We start from the raw sequence: 18,242 nt of genomic DNA on the forward strand, positions 1-18,242 counted from the left end.
GCCATATGCTCCTAATCCCATCCTTCAAAACTCAAATCTCAGGAGCAACCCCCTCACCCCCCTTTTTAAAAGATTTTATTTATTTACTCATGAGAGGCACACAGAGAGAGGCAGAGACATAGGCAGAGGGAGAAATGGGCTCCCTGTGGTGAGCCTAACACAGTACTTGATCCCAGGATCCCGCGATCACAAACAGCCCAGAGCAGATACTCAACCACTGAGCAGCCCAGGTGCCCCTCCCTTTTCTTTCCAATCAAAATTGAACCGTACCTACTCTGAGCTCTTATAAGCATCTTGTCTATCTCTGATTATACTGAGCCATATTTTCTGTACACATTGAGCTTTATCATATATGCTTTGTATATTCCTTGTGTATACTACAAAACCAAACCAAACCAAAAAATACCTTGCACATAGTAAATAACACTGTGGGTTTTTTTAAAAAATACTTTTTATTTGAGAGAGAGAGCACAAGGAGGGAACAGGGGCAGAGGGAGAAGGAGAAGACAATTCCCCGCTGAGCAGGGAGCCTGGTGCATAGCTTGATACCAGGACCCTGGGGTCATGATCTGAGCGCAAGGCAGATGCCTAACCAACTGAGCCACCCTGGTGCCCCAATAACAATGTCTTAAATTGAAATATTAACTGGATGATTATGGGGAATATTCAAAGTAAAGGACAGTAGTGGAATCTTAACAAATGGTTCATATTAGAAAAACAATTTGAAATTTTTAAAGAATAAGTTTCTAATTTTCAGTTGAAAAATTTTGCATATATGTAGCCTATTATCAGTATGTATATCAGAAATCAACAAAACAAACTCTGATAATTGTTAAGACTTGAAAAAATCAGTAAATCATTTTATTTTTAGACAGAATATGCTATACAAATTCATCATAGGCATTACTTTAGCTCTCATTTTTGTTCACTTGATAAATGACAAGATAAACACAGTGGTAGAGAAATCTTCAAACTTTGACATATGGAATTCTTTTTAAAAAAATTGTTTCATATATTTAGGAACTCTGGTTAAATGGTAGTTTTGAAGAAGTGATTTCAAACCACTAGTCTATGGGCTGCATAACTGAAAGCAAAGTAAGTCCATACTTGCTTTGACTATTGCAGGAACCTGAAAACTCATGCCCATTAAGAAAACCAAAACTAGGCCAAAGAAAAAGAAATTTTCTTTCTGAGAAAATCGGGCACTGGAGTTATATAGTCAATAAGCTTAAGACCAGAATAGCATAGCATGTTCACACACAGGGAATTTAATGACAGATAACTAATGTGAGCACAAGGTAGGACTCTCCCACTGGAGTCCATACCTCTCCCATGAGGCATGCTGATTATGAGTGAATGCCAATTAAGATATGGAAGAGATTTAAGTTTTCCCTACATTCTCTAATGTAACTTCTTTGATATACAATAATTAGGGCTCATGAAAGGTTTGAGATTATAATACATTTCCTTTTGAGCTGATTGCACACCCCATCACACTGATTTTTACAATATCTGATAAGGTTCTGCATTAATATTTTATTCATTTTTTATAATGATAAAACTCCCCTTGTGAATTATATTTAATTAAAAGACTAGAGGCTTGTTTTGTTTTCCTTTACATTATAGCAGACAGAAATTTCTTTCCACTGTTGTTGACATTTAGTAATACTTTTATTCACATGGAATACTTTTTTTTTCCCTGTTAATCACAGGACTCTTCCTCAGACTTTTTTTTTTTAGTAATGTCTGAGCTCTCAGTTAAACTTTCACTGTAGAAATTAATGTTTTCTTCAGTGTGTGTGTTTTTAATGTAGCATAAGAGTTGAGCACTGATTAAAACATTTTTCATAATCATCAATAGTATTCCTAAGATTTTTTTCTGGTATAGTGTCTCTGGTACTGAATAAAGTCGGTGAATACTCAGAAGGTTTTCCCACATTTCCCACACTTAGACTGTCTTCCCCAGAATGAACTATCTCATGATTAATAAGATCAGGGAGTTGGCCAAAACTTCTGCTGCACTGAACACACCGGTGAGGTCTCTCCCCAGTGTGGATTCCCTGGTGTTCAATAACTTCTGTGCACGTGCTGAAAGCTTTCTCACACATATCACACTGATATGGCTTCTCACCAGCGTGGATTCTTTGATGGTTAATGAGATCAGAGCGCCGACTAAAGCTTTTGTCACACAGATCACATGAATATGGCTTTTCACCAGTGTGGATCCTCTGATGGAGGATAAGAGCTGAACACTGGCTAAAAGCCTTTCCACATTCAGGACATTTATATGGTTTCTCCCCAGTGTGGATTCTCTGGTGTTTGATAAGGTCTGAGTTCTGGCTGAAGCTTTTGCTGCACTGTATGCATGGGTATGGTTTCTCTCCAGTGTGAACTCTCTGATGAAGAATAAGGTCAGAACTCTGACTGAAGGCTTTCTCACAATGATCACAATGATAGGGCTTTTCCCCAGAGTGTACTCTCTGATGTTTAGTGAGGTCTGAGCTTTGACTAAAACTTTTCTTGCACTGGTCACATGCATATGGCTTCTCTCCAGTGTGGATTCTTTGATGTTTAACAAGGTCTGAACGACGACTAAAACTTTTAGTACAATCGCTACATGGATAGGGTTTCTCTCCAGTGTGGATTCTCTGATGCAGGATAAGATTCGAGCTCTGACTAAATGTTTTCCCACACTCATCACATTCATAGGGCTTCTCACCTGTATGAATTCTATGATGCTTAACAAGGTCGGATCTTCGACTAAACATTTTACTGCACTGGCTACAGGGGTAAGGTTTCTCTCCAGTATGAATTCGCTGATGATTCATAAGATCTGAAAGCCTACTGAAGGTTTTGCTACACTGATTACAGGGATAGGGTTTCTCTCCAGTGTGAATTCTCTGATGCAGAATAAGGACTGAGCTTTGATTAAAAGCTTTACCACATTCGTTACACTTGTAGGGTTTCTCTCCAGTGTGGATCCTTCGATGTTTAATAAGGTCTGAGTTCTGACTGAAACTTTTGCTGCACTGATTACAGGGATAGGGTTTCTCCCCCGTGTGAATTCTCTGGTGCAGAATAAGATCTGAGCTCTGACTAAAGGCTTTTCCACACACGTCACATTTATATGGTTTCTCCCCAGTGTGGATTCTTTGATGTTTTATAACATCAGAACTCTGGCTAAAATGTTTGTTACACTGATTACATGTATAAGGCTTCTCTCCAGTATGGATTCTCTGATGCTTAACCAGGTCTGAGCGCTGGCTAAAGCTTTTACTACAATGACTACACTGATAGGGTTTTTCTCCTGTATGGATCCTCTGATGGATAATAAGATCAGAACTCTGGCTGAAGGCTTTCCCACATTCATCACATTTATAAGGTTTTTCACCAGTATGGACTCTTTGATGCTTAATAAGGTCTGAGCTCCTACTGAAGCTTTTAATGCACCAAGTACAAGGATAGGGTTTCTCCCCAGTATGAATTCTCTGATGCAGAACTAGAGCTGAGCTCACACTAAAGGCCTTTCCACACTTGTCACATTCATAGGGTTTCTCCCAATGGGTTCTTCGATGTCTAATAAGGCCTGTACTCCAAGCAAAGCTTTGCCCACATTCATCACAGTTATGTTGTTTTCTTTTAAAGACATTATGATCCTTCTCATTTAATTTATCCCCAAATTCACAGAATCCTCTGCATTCAGAATCCTGGAGAACATCATCTGTGGGGTTGCCAGACTCTTCAGGCAATGGTTTGATTTTTGTTGTAATTTCCTCCTCTGAAGCCATCTCTCCAATCTTGGTCTTAGTCTCACCATCTAGAACAATAAAAAATCCAAATGGAATGTATTCTCTATACCGTAAGAAAGTCTGAGGTGAAACAGATCAGTATTTACCTATAAAATGCCATCACAATGACAGGGCTCCAAAACACTGAAAATTATCTCCCAAAACAGCAATTAGAAAGAATCAATAAGTAATGGGTCATAATAATCATTTAGTGAAGCAGCTTACCAGATATGTTCTATATATGTTTGTCACAGGAGATCTAGGAGTATTGAAACCTGGTCATAGTAATTATGAAAGTTTGACTAAATTAAAGCTAACACACAAGCAATTTATCAACATCAGTAAGGTAAGCAATGTGAAAGAGTACTTGAAGGAGAGGGGAGGAGGGAAAGGGAAAGGAGGAGGCGGCAGTAGCAGCCTGGCTGTCACTGGGAGGACCACCATCCAGGTTGATCAGAGGCTGCTATTAGGGAAAGAAGTACCCATGTCCAGGAATGGTCATGACAGAATTCTGAATTTTCAAAAATAGGTCTATATAATCTCCCACCTCTTTTGTCCTGATTACAAGGAAGTGGCTAAGAAGATATGATCCCATTTTAGAAAGAGCCATATTCAATAATCAGGAAAAGGTTAGGGAGGTGGGATCAGAAATCTCTTCTGAGCTGAGTTTTGAAGAGGCCATTCCCATGCTTAACAATACCAGATGCCTGTGATGGTAGGGAACATGGTATGGAGCTGTGATGGTACGGAACATGGTATGGAGGTATGACAGTAGGGAGCTCCACTGAAATTTTTTACTATCAGTCCACTGTTAAATGGTGTTGACTATAAAAGGCATGCCATGGTCAGACTGCAAATGGTCTACATAGCTAAAAACGTGTCATATTAATTTCAAGGGCAAAAAAAAAAAAAAAAAAAACTCATGCCTCCAAGTAGAGGCTTCTTCCCTTTGTCAGAGGCAAAGGCATTGGAAAAAGTGAAGTATATGGGTAAATCTAGATGTGTGCTGACTGATTGAAGCACTATGAATGTCTTATGGAATTTACAATATAGAGAGAATTAAAATACCTGGCAAAGATAGCACAGGTGAAGGGAGGTGAATAGAGCTAAAACACTATAAGACCTTTGGATTGTCCTAGAAATAATGAATTAAGATAAACTGTAATGAATCAAATTTTTATGTTGTGATTTCTTTTTTTTTTTAAAGATTTAATTAATTTATTCATGAGAGACAAAGAGAGAGAGAGAGGTAGAGACACAGGCAGAGGGAGAAGCAGGCTCCATGCAAGGAGCCAGATGTGGGACTCGATCCTGAGTCTCCAGGACCACATCCCAGGCTGAAGGTGGCGCCAAACCACTGAGCCTCCTGGGCTGCCCTATGTTGTAATTTCTTAGGCAGCCTTTTTCAACCAGGAATCTATAGGAAAATAAAACAAAATGATCTGAATGACCATTTTCTTAATTGTCCCAAAGATGTACACAGCCAGTACCATAATAGATGTATAGGAGAAACATTAATACATTAATTACAATGGATGCTTTAGAGCACTGGGGCTTAATTTCTCACAGAATCACATCTGAAAAAGGCTGCTATGAGGTATTATTACTTATGAGGTAATAAACTTATGAGGTGATAATACCTCATAGCAGTTTATTGCTTAATAACAATAAAAGAATGTGTAAGCAATAAGCTAATAGAGAAAAAATGTTAAAACAAAAGAACCTGATAATGTAAAATTGAGGATAAAAGGAAAAAAAGAAACAAAAGATAGGATAAATAAAAACAGATAAGACCGTACATACATATATATATATATATATTTTTTTTAAGATTTATTTAGAGCCTGCTTCTCCCTCTGCCTGTGTCTCTGCCTCTCTCTCTTTCTCTCTCTCTATGTGACTATCATAAATAAATTAAAAAAAAATAAAATTATAAAACATTTTTATATTTTATAATTATATTTATAATTACACCAAAAATGAAAAATTTAAAAACAAATTCAACAAAATACGTATAAAATATCTTTACAATGAAAACTATAAAACACTGCTGAGGGAAGTTAAAGATCCAATAAACAGAAATATATGCCATCACTTATGAAGATTTAATATCATTAAGATGATAAAATTCTTACCAAACTGCAATCAAATACAACTGCAATCAAAACTGCAGCAGGCTTTTCATAAAAATTGGCAAACTGGGGATCTCTAAATTCTAAAGTGTCTCAAAAAAGTTATTAGACCTTGTACATGAGTAATATACAAAACCCAACTGTATTTCAGTATACTAGCCATGAACAATTAGAGTCTAAAATTATAAAACATTTTTATATTTTATAATTATATTTATAATTACACCAAAAATGAAAAATTTAAAAACAAATTCAACAAAATACGTGTAAAATATCTTTACAATGAAAACTATAAAACACTGCTGAGGGAAGTTAAAGATCCAATAAACAGAAATACATGCCATCACTTATGAAGATTTAATATCATTAAGATGATAAAATTCTTCCCAAACTGATCTATAGATTTAATACAACTGCAATCAAAACTGCAGCAGGCTTTTCATAAAAATTGGCAAACTGGGGATCCCTGGGTGGCTCAGTGGTTTGGCGCCTGCCTTTGGCCCAGGGCGCGATCCTGGAGTTCTGGGATCGAGTCCCCCATTGGGCTCCCGACATGGAGCCTGCTTCTTCCTCCTCCTGTGTCTTTTCCCCTCACCCATGTCTATCATAAATAAATAAATAAATCTTTAAAAAAAATCAGCAAACTGATTATAAACTTTATGTAGAAAGGCATGGAAGAGTCTAAATAATTTTGGAAAAGAAGAACAAAATTGGAGAAGTTACATAATCTGATTTTAAGCTTTATTATCAGGCTTTAGTAATCAAAGCAGTGTGGGATTGCATAAGGACAGATGTATCTATTAATGGAATAAGACTAAAACCATACATAGATCCAAACATATGTGTAAAACTGATTGTCAACAAAGTTGCCAAGATAATTCAATGGTGAAAGGACAGTCTTTTGTCAATAAAAAGCGTTAGAACTGAATATAATAACATAAATTAACCCTCTTTCCTTATGCTACACACAAAAATTAACTAGAAATGTAATATAAACCTAAACATTAAAACTATAAAACTTCTAGAAGAAAGCAAAGTGTAGATGATGAAAGTTAATGTATAGAGCTGAGAAAATAAACTTGTGTTTAAGCTGCCCAATCTGTGATATTTTGTTATGGCAGCCCTACCAGACAAATAGAGCATGTTTTTTAATTGTATACATTTATGGAATTATATCATGTGTATTCTGTGATTTGCTTTTTTTTGCTCAACATTATGTTTGGAGATATTCATGCATGTAACTACAGTCTATTCATGTTTACCACTATAGTGTGACATACACCACAGTTTATTTACCCATTCTCCTTCAAAGGAGACAACATTGATATCAATCTGCTGGTACATTTATCTCGAAGCACATATCCAAGGTTACATAAACCTAGGATCAGAATTGTTGGGTTTTATTGTTGAGTGTATGAGTTCGCACTGCTCTGTATGCTAACCAATATTAAGTCTACTATTTTTTTAACACATTGTAATCAGGCTTTTATCTCTTTTAACTCCATCAAAACTGATGGAATTTATTAGAATTCCTAAGCTTTATCTTGACAAATCCAGCGGTCAGTTCTCAATCTTACTCTTTATTTATCTGACACAGTTGATTACTCTCTTCTCAAAACATTTGTTTTCTTCTTGCTAACTTACCTTTCTCCTATTCTCTATGCAATAGATTTGTTTTTATATGTTATCACGCATAAAATGCTCCAACGGTTTCCTATTACACTGGAAATAAAGTCCATGTCCTTAGTATGGCTCAGAAGGTTCCATCTGGTCCTTTCTCTCTCTGTTCTCATTTCATTCCACCACCAGCCTATTTACTGTCTACCCCAGACTGACTCTATTTCCATTACATCAAGGGGCCTCTGGCTTTTGCGATTCCCTATGCCTAAGACACTCTTCTCTCAGTCATATAACTTTTTCTCTCACTTCTCTTATACCTCTAACCAGCTGTTACCACCTCAGAAAGGCACAATACTTGGTGAACCCTGTATTTTGAGGCAACAGATATCACAGTCAAATGTGCCGAAATGGCCAATATGAGTAACTCATAAGGTTGTTATTTTTGAGTGAGACTCAAGAGTAAAAAAAGGCTCTGCAGAGGTCCAGGTTGCAATGCATGCTGTCCTGTCACATGACTATATTATCCAGGATAACCAATGGCTTTAGAAGTATCTGCAGAGTCAGGGATATTGTATTAAGCCTCTTGCAAGTCTCTAGAAGAGACCTACAGTGGATTAACGCCATACTCTCTTCTGCCAACAATTTTCTAAGTTAAAAGCAGACCCTGGTTTGCCCTTGGGTACTACTAGAGACTTAAGGCTTGACCACAGAGTACCAAATGACTATTACAAGCTGACTATTGTGAACCACCTATCTGATCATAAATCATGAAAGTGGACATATAAACCAGCATTCCATTATAAAAGCAAGCCTGGAACACAATAAATTCCATGTGCTAATAACTTGGGTTGGCATACCTTTTTCTATTGCTCCACTATCCTTTCTCCCTTAGCCTATATTCATGGTCTAATGGTAATTCCCTCTTACCAGTTAACAAGAGGAAAAAACACAGAATTGGTTTATATGGGCCTGCCCAATAGGTGGACACTAGCGGAAAATGAATCTTTTACTTATACCCTGACTCTGGAGTGATCTGAAACATACTGGTAAAGACAAATCCTCCCAATGGGGAGAATTGCAGGTATATACCTGGCTGTCCATTTTCATAGAAGGCAACACCGCCTAAGATACATGTCTATATTGATTCATGGATAGTGACTAATGGGTTATCTGATTAGTTAGGTACCTCAAAGAACAAGATTGGAAGACTAGAAATAAGGATTCTGAAGAAAATTATGAGGACAGATATCCTAGAATGGGTAAAGAATAAATATATTTGTGTACTGTGTGAATACTCACCAAAGGGCATCCACTGTAAAGAAGCTTCTCAATCAGATAGACATGGTGATCTATGTTATGAATGTCAGTCAGCCTCTTTTTTTTTTTAATTTTTATTTATTTATGATAGTCACACACAGAGAGAGAGAGAGGCAGAGACATAGGCAGAGGGAGAAGCAGGCTCCATGCACCGGGAGCCCGATGTGGGATTCAATCCCGGGTCTTCAGGATCGCGCCCTGGGCCAAAGGCAGGCGCCAAACCGCTGCGCCACCTAGGGATCCCGTCAGTCAGCCTCTTAACTAATGTTTGCTCAATGGAGGCTATGCATAGGGTCAACAATACCCTGCTTACAGGCTGATATGCCTATCATCATAGCTATGTGCCCAAGTAGCCAATTGCTGGGATCAACACCAAGCCCTGAATATGGACGGTACCACTCCCAGGAAAGGAACTAGCCAGGAACTAGGGTGCAGATTCATTATACTTGACCCCTTCTATCATGTAGAGGGCAACAATTTGTTTTCAAAGGATTAAATATATAATCCAGATATAAATATGTACTGACCAAAGAGAATGTTGTATTTATTACCATGGTAATTCTATACAACGTTGCCTCCAAAGGAATAGTTTCACAGGGAAGGAAGTACAGCAATAAGTTCATACACATATAATTCATGGGTCTTACCACATGTCCCATCACACAGAAGAATGTGGATTTTAATAATAGAGGAATGATTTCCTGAGACTCAGTTAACAGTACTAGCCAGGCAACAATACCCTAAGTTTGGGATGCTGTCTTATAGGATGCAATATATGCTTTAAGCCAGAGGACAATAAACAGTGTTCTCTTTTCTATGGCCAGAATACATGGGTATAGGAGCCAAGGGTGGGGGCGGGGGGTAGTAATAATGTTTCTTTTTACTATATAATAATCCATAATAATAATTACTATTAATTTTAAAGACTTATTTACTTATTTGAGAGAGAGAGAGAGAGAGAGAGCATGCACTAAAGGGGGAGGGGCAGGGAGAGGGAGAGAGTCTCAACCAGACTCCACACTGAGTGGGGAGCCTCAATCCCATGGCCCTGAGATCATGATCTGAGCCGAAATCAAGAGCGTGAGCCACCTAGGTGCCCCTATATTTTTAATTCCTATCCCCATAACCTCGGGCTTGGTGCATTTGGGTTCTGGTTCTCAAAGGAGAAATACTTCTATCATGGAACAAAGTCATGATTTTGTTAAATTTGAGGCTGAGACTGCTTCCTGGCCATTTTGGGTTCCTCATGCTGCTACACCAACAAGCAGAGAAAGGGTCACTCTACTGGCTAGGATGACCAATACCAAATGCTACTGGACAACTGGCTCCTGCTACATAATTAGGGAAAGGAATAATAGGTCTAGAACTCAGGATTTAATGGGAGTGCTTCCTAGTTTTCTCATGTCTAAAAGGTCTAGTCAATGGTACACTGAAGTAATGTGGAAGAGACAGGATTATCAAGGACTCCAATCATTCAAGAAAAAAGGTTTATATTACTAAACTAGGTAAAGAACTCCACAGCTGAGATCCTGGCAGAGAGTAGAGACAATAAGAAATGGGTGATGGAAGAAGACAGTTATGATTGTCAGTTTTGGCTTTGTGTATAGCAAAAACTAGCAGTTATTTTAAGTTAATTATGGCCCTCCCCCGTTTTCCTCACTACCTTATACCTAGAGCACCAGCAGCAGTGAAGTTTTGTTTCAGGTGGGAGTATTATTTAATTACAAGTCAATCTGCAAAGAAATGGTAGTATAAGGGACTGTTTTTCTGCTGTGTTGGGAACATGATAATCCAAACAAAGGTAACTGATACTTTACCATATGTTTATTTACATACTGTTTCCCCAACCAAATATAAGCTCCTTGAGGATAAAGGCTTATCTGTTCAGTTCACTCCTATATACTCAGCACTTAGAACTGTGCCCAGCATAGAGTAACCCCTCAATAACTAATCATATTATATGGTTAGCAATAATTAATAAGCTATGATCTGATTAATAAACATTTATCAACAAAAAGTACTGTTGAATAGTTAATTAAATTATTTGACAGATACATTTGTGTTGGCAGTGACTATCTTTGGATGGTGGAATTGTAGGTCATTTAAATTTTCTATTTTGTGCCTTTCTGTATTTTATACATGCACTTTAGTACAAATTACCCTATAGTAAAAAAATATTATTTTACACACACTCTGAGAGACATAAACACATGCAATACGCATATTAATTTATGTAAAACTGCAAGGAGACCCAATTCTACAGTGACTCTCAGGAAAAATGAGAGCTAGATGCCTTAGAATAGATTCTTAAGGAAAGACAAGTTCTAAATACAGAAAAGAGAAACAAAAGAATCTAAGGATACTTCAAAACTATAAAGAGGCAGAAAATCTACTGTTAAAAAAAGTGACAATGGAAGGTGAATTTCAGAGGCAAAATAGAAATGGGAGGACCAAATTCAGAAAGCAGCAAAATATGATGTGGAAATAAGACCCTGCAGGACACACGAACAAAGTTAGGATTAAAATTATCTTACTAAAAATAACAGTGGCTACCATTTATAAAGAATTTACTAACTGCCCAGTCTGTGTGCAGAGCTTTATATACTGGAGCAGCATTAGTGCCGGTAGTGTTCCTTACAGTAGTAAAGGACACCAACAAATTCTCTAAATATCTATATCCTTGTGTAGTTCTCTTCCACCATGACATAACTGGTCATGCGATTTGCTTTGGTCAGTATAACACAAACACAGATTAGAAAAGTGCTTATGCATTCCAAGGCTTGCCCTCTCTCTGTATGAGGAACTGGCTGCCCTGCGAAAAAGTCTGGGCTAGTCTGCTGCAGACACACGACCCAAGCCACAGCCAGCACCGCAAGCCAGACATATATGACTGATACTCAAACCCTGGCCCTAGTTGACTGTATGAGTGATCCCGGACAAAACCAGGAGAAAAAAACTGCCAGCTGAACTCAGCCTACAGAACCATAAGAAAATAACATGATTTTAAAATGTCTGACATTTTAGGTCACTAAATTTTGGGATCCTTTATTATATGGAGCAATAGACCAATCCTCAAAATAACCTCCAAGATGTAAGTTATTATATACTTATAAAATGAGGAAAGAATCATTAGAGGAAAAACACAAGTAATTTGAAAAGCTAGCATATGACAAAGCTAGTATTTGAATCTAGAGTGTCAGACTCCAAAACTTTTAACTGCGCCCCTACAGTACATGAAAAAGATGACCTGAAAAGATTTTAAAGGGAAAACATCAAATACTGACAGACTGGTGATAAGGTGATTATAATGGGAAAAATGGATAGCTGGGATTTAAGGAGATGAGGGAACTACATGAGAATTTGATTGCCGGAACTCACAATAAAGCTATGTGACCGTGCTTCCAGCACTACAATGATAGTACTGCCTAATAGGGTGAGGGGTAGGCAATGAAGAATACCAAAAGCACTTGTGGATACGAACATAGCACCAGTAACAACCCTCCTCACCCACCTGAAATCCCTAAGAGATATATAATACACTGCTTCTCACCTGACAGAGGATGGCGTTCTTGAGATTCATGATTGAAGTGGATCTCCATGGGCCGCAACTGGACACCTGACACCTCAGGGAGCAACTGGAGAATTACCATTTCCTTAGTAAGCTTTTCTCGTCCAGTCTAGGAGTCTGAAACCTGGAGGCAACAGGGCACCATTGGGCTTGGAAGGGGATCATTGTGGAGACTGGAGATATAATTTCTGAGACTAGACCACCAGAAACACCCTCTAGACATAAAAGAAATGAAGAAGAAAACAAAATCTCATTTAATTTCCACGTGGTTCCCCCCTCCCCTTTTTTTTAAATTTTATTTATCTTATCATGAGAGACACAGAGAGAAAGAGACACACACACAGGCAGAGGAAAAAGCAGGCTCCCTGCGGGGGGACCTATGCCGGACTCCATCCCAGCACCTGAGCCAAAGGCACACGCTCAACCACTGAGCCACCCAGGTGCCCCTCTCCCTCTTCCTCATCATTCAGGAGTCAAGCATTAACCCTTTTGGAACGGTATTCTCCATCCCAAGTCTAGAGACCTTCAAACATAATTGTGTGTGTGTGTGTGAATGTTACTGAAATAAGGACAGAACTGGAAAGATCAGGCAGGGGAGAGAATTATAAAATTCTGTTTCAGCGGTCAACAGTGTTCGCTGCCTCTCCTATACCAAACTGACACTACAGGTCACCCCCGTCAGGATCCTTCCCTCCTCCCCTTCTTCCAGCACTCACACATCCCGCTGCTCTTTCCGGGCAGGCTGTGCGGATCCGCGTGGATGCATCCCCCTTCCTGATTCCGCACGCCCGCAAAGTTTCTGGGGAGCCTTCGGTTGAACCCAGGGCCGCGCAGGCGCGGACCGCGTCCCCGAGACACACACACTAGGCCGAGGTCCCACCGTGCCCAGGAGCGGCGCCTGCGGGCGACCCGGACGGCCTGGGCTCTCCATGGGCTCGAGGAACCACACCGGGCTCCCTGGCGGCGCCGCCAGGCAGAGTCGGAGGCGAGATCACCCGAGTTCCCCGGGCTCCCGTGGCCTGACCTCACCCATACCTCGCCGCGTCCTCCAGGTCGCTGTCAAGCCGCCCACGCTGCGAACCCGCCATCGCCGCGTCCGCTCTAGGAAACTGGGAGGATTGCTCGGCTCTATGGTGCGCGGGGGAGGGGGGGCGGGGGGTCTTCTGCAAGGGCGCACGCGCGAGGCGGCGGCGGCGGCGGCGGCGGCGGGAGGGTTGCGGGGATTTAACCCCTGAACCTCCGCGTAGCTAGCTGACCCAGCTCGGCTGTCGCGAGCGGGGGTCCCTTGCCGCCCTGTCTGCCGGTTCTTGACATCAATGTCGAAACATCTCTCGGGAAAGCTCTCTGGGCCAGGGTAGGTTTCCTGACTACATAATGAGTTCTGCCTTAGTATCTCCCTTTAAAAATCCCCACTCCGCCTCCTCTTTTTATTCGCTGGTGTGCTTCCATTCTGACTTTCTTCCCGTCCTCTCTGATCGCCCCCTCTCCCCACGCAGAACAGTGGTGTGCCTCCAAATCAACTTGTTAAAATACTTTTTTTTTTTTTTTTTTTTTTTACCAGGCCTCACCCCTAGATTTTACCACTCAGTAGGTCTGGGGTGGGAGCTCAGGTTCACAGGTACTGTTGCTGTTGGTTCTGGGACCACACTTTGAGAACCATCTCCCTAAAAATAATGCTCAGCAATTAATTCCTGAGTTGGAAGCTGGATTTTGATGTACTTTACCATCAAGGGAGGCCACAGGGGTCTGTTTCTACACAACTTGCTTAAGAGAAAAAACAATACATGGAGGCAAATGGAAATGAAAACACAACCGTCCAAAATTCTTTGGGATGCAGCAAAAGCTGTTCTAAGAGGGAGGTGTATAGCAATACCAGACTACTTTAAGGAGCAAGAAAAATCTCAAGTAAACCAACCTAAACTTACACTTAAAGGAGCTAGAAAAAGAAGAACAAACAAAAACTCAAAACCAGTAGAACGAAGGAAATTAATAAAGACAAGATGAGAAATAAAAAAAAAATAGAAACTCAACAGTTTGCTTGCTAGTACAATCCTCATTGTGGCTAAAGGATCAGGGTGAGAAGGACCTGAAATTTGGGGGGCAGAGTGCAAAACTGGGGTAGGAAAGGATAACGTTGGTCCTTGCAAATATCTTGGGAAGTACGGGAGGAGTAAGGAGAAAGATTGAGATATGTGAGATGTTGGGAAGAAGTACAGGTTTGAAAAAGTGGTGGCTAGCTGAAATGATGGTTGAGGTAGAAGTAGAGGGCTTTCTGTCCCAGCCCAAGACTGTCTTCTGGTATATGAAATCTTAGGGATATATGAATGAGACTCTAATATCCCTTTAAAGAACTTGTTTGGGTTTAGCCTCCCAAGAATGGAGTGCAGATACTTTAAAACAAAAACAAAACAGCTTCACTGTGATAGAACAGACATTCAATAATAACAAATATTTAGAATATATAATTTGGTAAGTTTTGTCATATGTGTATACAGTTGTGAAACCATCACCACAATCAAAATACTGAACACATCCAGCAAACTCAAGTTTTCTTCTACCCTTCGTATCTCCTCATCTTCCCACAGCTCCAACCACTGTTCTGTTTTCTGTTACTATAGTTTGCATGTTTTAGAGATTTATTTAAATGGAATCATACAGAATGCATTTTTTTTGGTCAAACTTCCCTCACTGAGCATTATCTTGAGACTCATCTACATCACTGTGTGTATGAGTAGTCCACTGCTTTTTGTTACTGAATACTATTCCATTAGCTGCATATGTAACACAATTTGATTATACCTTCATAAGGTTTTTTTTTTTAATTTTTAAAGGTTTTGCTTATTTATTTGATAGAGCGAGCACAAGCAGGGGGAGCAACAGGCAGAGGGAGAGGTAAAAGCTGGCTCCCTGCTGAGCAATGTGCCCAATGGGGGGCTCAATCCCAGGACCTCGGGATCATGGGATCACGCCCTGAGCAGAAGGCAGATGCTTAACCACTTAGCCCCCCAGGCATCCCTGATATACTGCCTTAAACAGGTGTTCAGTAAAAGACAATGAGAAAGTTAACCAAAGGTTAGTTTTTACTTACAAAGGTGAGAGTTTGTTAACTTTTTACCTGGAAGTGATGATGTGAACATAGATTTTCTGAGTGTTTAACAAGGAAATCAAACTTTTTTTTTTTTTTTTTTTCAGATTGTGCTAGATTTGTTGCTTTGTGGAGTCTTACCAAAGATGTTGCCTTCTGAGGCTGAGAAGTCAGCTTGGACTCTAACCGTTTGATCAGTCAGCCAAAACACGACCCTAGGCCCAGCTGTGGTCCACACCAGCTGACACTGAAGAGGTTCCTCTCAGTAAGGTAAAAGGAATTCAGAGGTTTCCAGAGATACCAGGAGTGATAATACAGGCATGGGAAATGATAGGAGATTCTCAAGAATGAAACTGATAGGTCACTCACCAATACTCTACCTGATTTCTATTTCCTATTACATTTCTTTTTAGGGGAAACTAGGCCAAACTAACATATGACTTAGGCATAGATTCTAATCTTTTTTGGGTAATATAACTACTTTGAGAATATAATAAAAACTACAGATCTCTTCCTCAGGAAGTTAGAGGAAAGACTTATATGTGAAATTTTGCTTATCATGTATTATATTGTATTCAAAATTAATTTCTTTTGATAGACCATATAATCAGTCTTCACAAAGAATGAATTTCAATCTAAAACTCAATCTCAATCAATCCAAGTAAAAAAGGGAAATAAATCCAAATTGTGAAGTGAAATGAAAAAATTAACTTTCCTTTTGATCAAATAAATACTAACAAGTAGGCTGCTGCTGTTTGATTTTGAATGGTATATCTAAATTACAGACAATCTAACATCTTTGAAATATTAATATGCATGTCCAATTGACTGTGACTTTTAAAAAACAGAACAAGTGCTGAAAACTGAGATTTAGAAAGCAAAATAATGACCAATGTAATCAGAGTTGCCAAGGTTCACTTTGACAGAGATGAGTAGGCTTGTATCAGAAACACCAGAATTCGGCCAGACCTCTAGTTGAATTCAAATCAGACCATTTCTTTTATTTTCAATCACTGAGATCATTGGTATCAGTTTGAAAAGTCTTCAACTTCAAAACCAACTCACAGAAGTTTAAATAACTCTTGGTCTATACTGAATCATTGTTGTGGGTTGAATTGTGTTCCTCCCAAAAGATATGTTCAAGTCCTAACCTGTGATACCTGTGAATGTGACTTTTTTGGAAATAGGGTCTTTGCAGATATAATCAGGTTAAGATAAGATCATACTGGATTAAGGTGGGCTCTAACACAACAACCGGGGTCTTTATAGGAAGAGGTAAATTCAGACACAGAGGACACTCATGGAGAGGAGAGGACACCATGTGAATGTAGAGGCAGTCATTAAAGTGATGCATCTATAAGGCCAAGAACACCAAGGACTGCCAGGAACTACCAGAAGTTAGGAGACAGTTATGAACATAAGAGCCTTCAGAAAGAGCATGGTTCTGCCCACATCTTGATTTTAGATTTGTAACCTCCAAGCTGTGAGAGAATAAATTTCTGTTGTATTAAGCCACTCCGTGGTGCCAGAAGTGAGGTGCTGCTTTAACAAATACCTAAAAATGTTGATGTGGCTTTGGAGTGGGGTAATGACTAGAAGCTGGAAGGGTTTTAAGGTGCATGATAGGAAATACCTAGGTTGCCTTGAAGAGATTGTTGGTAGAAATATGGATGTTAAAGGTGACTAGCACGGGCTTGGAAGGAAGTGAAAAAGAGAGTAGAGAACTTTTCTGTCATCTTAGAGAATACATATATTGTTATGAACAGAATTTTGCTAGAGAAAATGAGCATTAAATATACTGGTGAGGTAATCAGACAGAAATGAAGAAAACATTATTAGAAGCTGGAGAAAAGGCTATACTTGTAATGTAGCAGACACTTGGCTGAATCATGTTCTGCTATTGGATGGAAAATAGAACTTGTAAGTGATAAGCTTGGATATTTAGTTGAGGAGCTTTCCAAGCAAAGTATGAAAGATGTGGCTGGTTTTTTTCTTTTCTTTTCTTTTCTTTTTTTTTTTTTTTTTTTTGTGGCTGGTTTTTCTTGATGCTGATAGTAAAATGTGAGAGGAAAGAGATAAATTGAGGAAGGAACTGTTAAGCGAAAAGGAATCAGTAATTTGGAAAATTTCGCATCCTATCCTTGCTCTGGAGACAAGGCCACAAATGTAACTGGACAACTTTTTAGTGAAGAGATTGAGTGTGTGATTCATGCACCCAACCAACTATCTCAACAAAAAACGAAAATAGAAATGGGGTGATCCAGGAAGGATCTGAGAAGGACCTCTGCATGTAATTGTGTGGATCCCCTTGATATCCACAGGCAACCAGCCTGGTTCTAGAGAATCAGGTCGTATCACCAGAAACACTGCTAGTTTGACCTGAGTTGGACAGAGACAGGACAAGATGAAGGAAGCTTATCAGATTTCTGGGATTCAAAAGGCAGGAGATGGGGTGCCTGGGAGGCAAGTCTGCTTCTAAGCACTGAGAGACCAAGGCCACCTGAGCTGAGAGGGGCTGATGGGGCATCCTTTGGCCAGTGGGCATTTTGAGCCACAGAGTAATTTGGGAACTCTACAAATATTTGGAAGTTAAACAGCCCATATCTAAATAACCTCTAGTTCAAAGAAGAAATCACAAAGGAAATTAGTAAATATTTTAAATTGAATGAATATGTAATGCAACATACAAAATTTTATGGGATGCAACCAAAGCAATGCTTAGAGGAAAATTT

At 39.4% G+C, this 18,242-nt stretch overlaps 2 protein-coding genes across 5 annotated transcripts in view; one reads left to right on the forward strand and one right to left on the reverse strand.

Annotated features, from left to right (window-relative positions):
- The window catches only part of ZSCAN30 (zinc finger and SCAN domain containing 30), an 82,176-nt gene that overhangs the window by 48,136 nt on the left and 15,798 nt on the right, over positions 1-18,242 (forward strand). The window contains 1 exon segment of the mRNA XM_049112984.1: positions 13,250-13,558. Coding sequence (XP_048968941.1) covers positions 13,250-13,558 — 309 coding nt within the window.
- LOC112647875 (zinc finger protein 271) lies at positions 827-13,599 on the reverse strand. 4 transcript variants are annotated; one of them, XM_025429128.3, is made up of 3 exons: positions 13,461-13,599; positions 12,408-12,549; positions 827-3,817 (listed from the first exon to the last, which is right to left on the reverse strand). In XM_025429128.3, exons 2-3 carry the CDS (start codon positions 12,505-12,507, stop codon positions 1,806-1,808), a joined length of 2,112 nt encoding a protein of 703 aa, XP_025284913.1. In that variant the 5' UTR covers positions 12,508-12,549; positions 13,461-13,599; the 3' UTR covers positions 827-1,805. The 4 variants fall into 4 exon arrangements, with proteins under 4 accessions (XP_025284913.1, XP_025284912.1, XP_025284915.1 ...); XM_025429127.3 differs by having other exon boundaries at positions 12,408-12,640; positions 13,461-13,590; XM_025429130.3 differs by having other exon boundaries at positions 13,142-13,518.

This window comes from Canis lupus, chromosome 7 (assembly GCF_003254725.2).
Source record: "Canis lupus dingo isolate Sandy chromosome 7, ASM325472v2, whole genome shotgun sequence".
In the NCBI taxonomy this organism is placed as follows: Eukaryota; Metazoa; Chordata; class Mammalia; order Carnivora; family Canidae; genus Canis; species Canis lupus.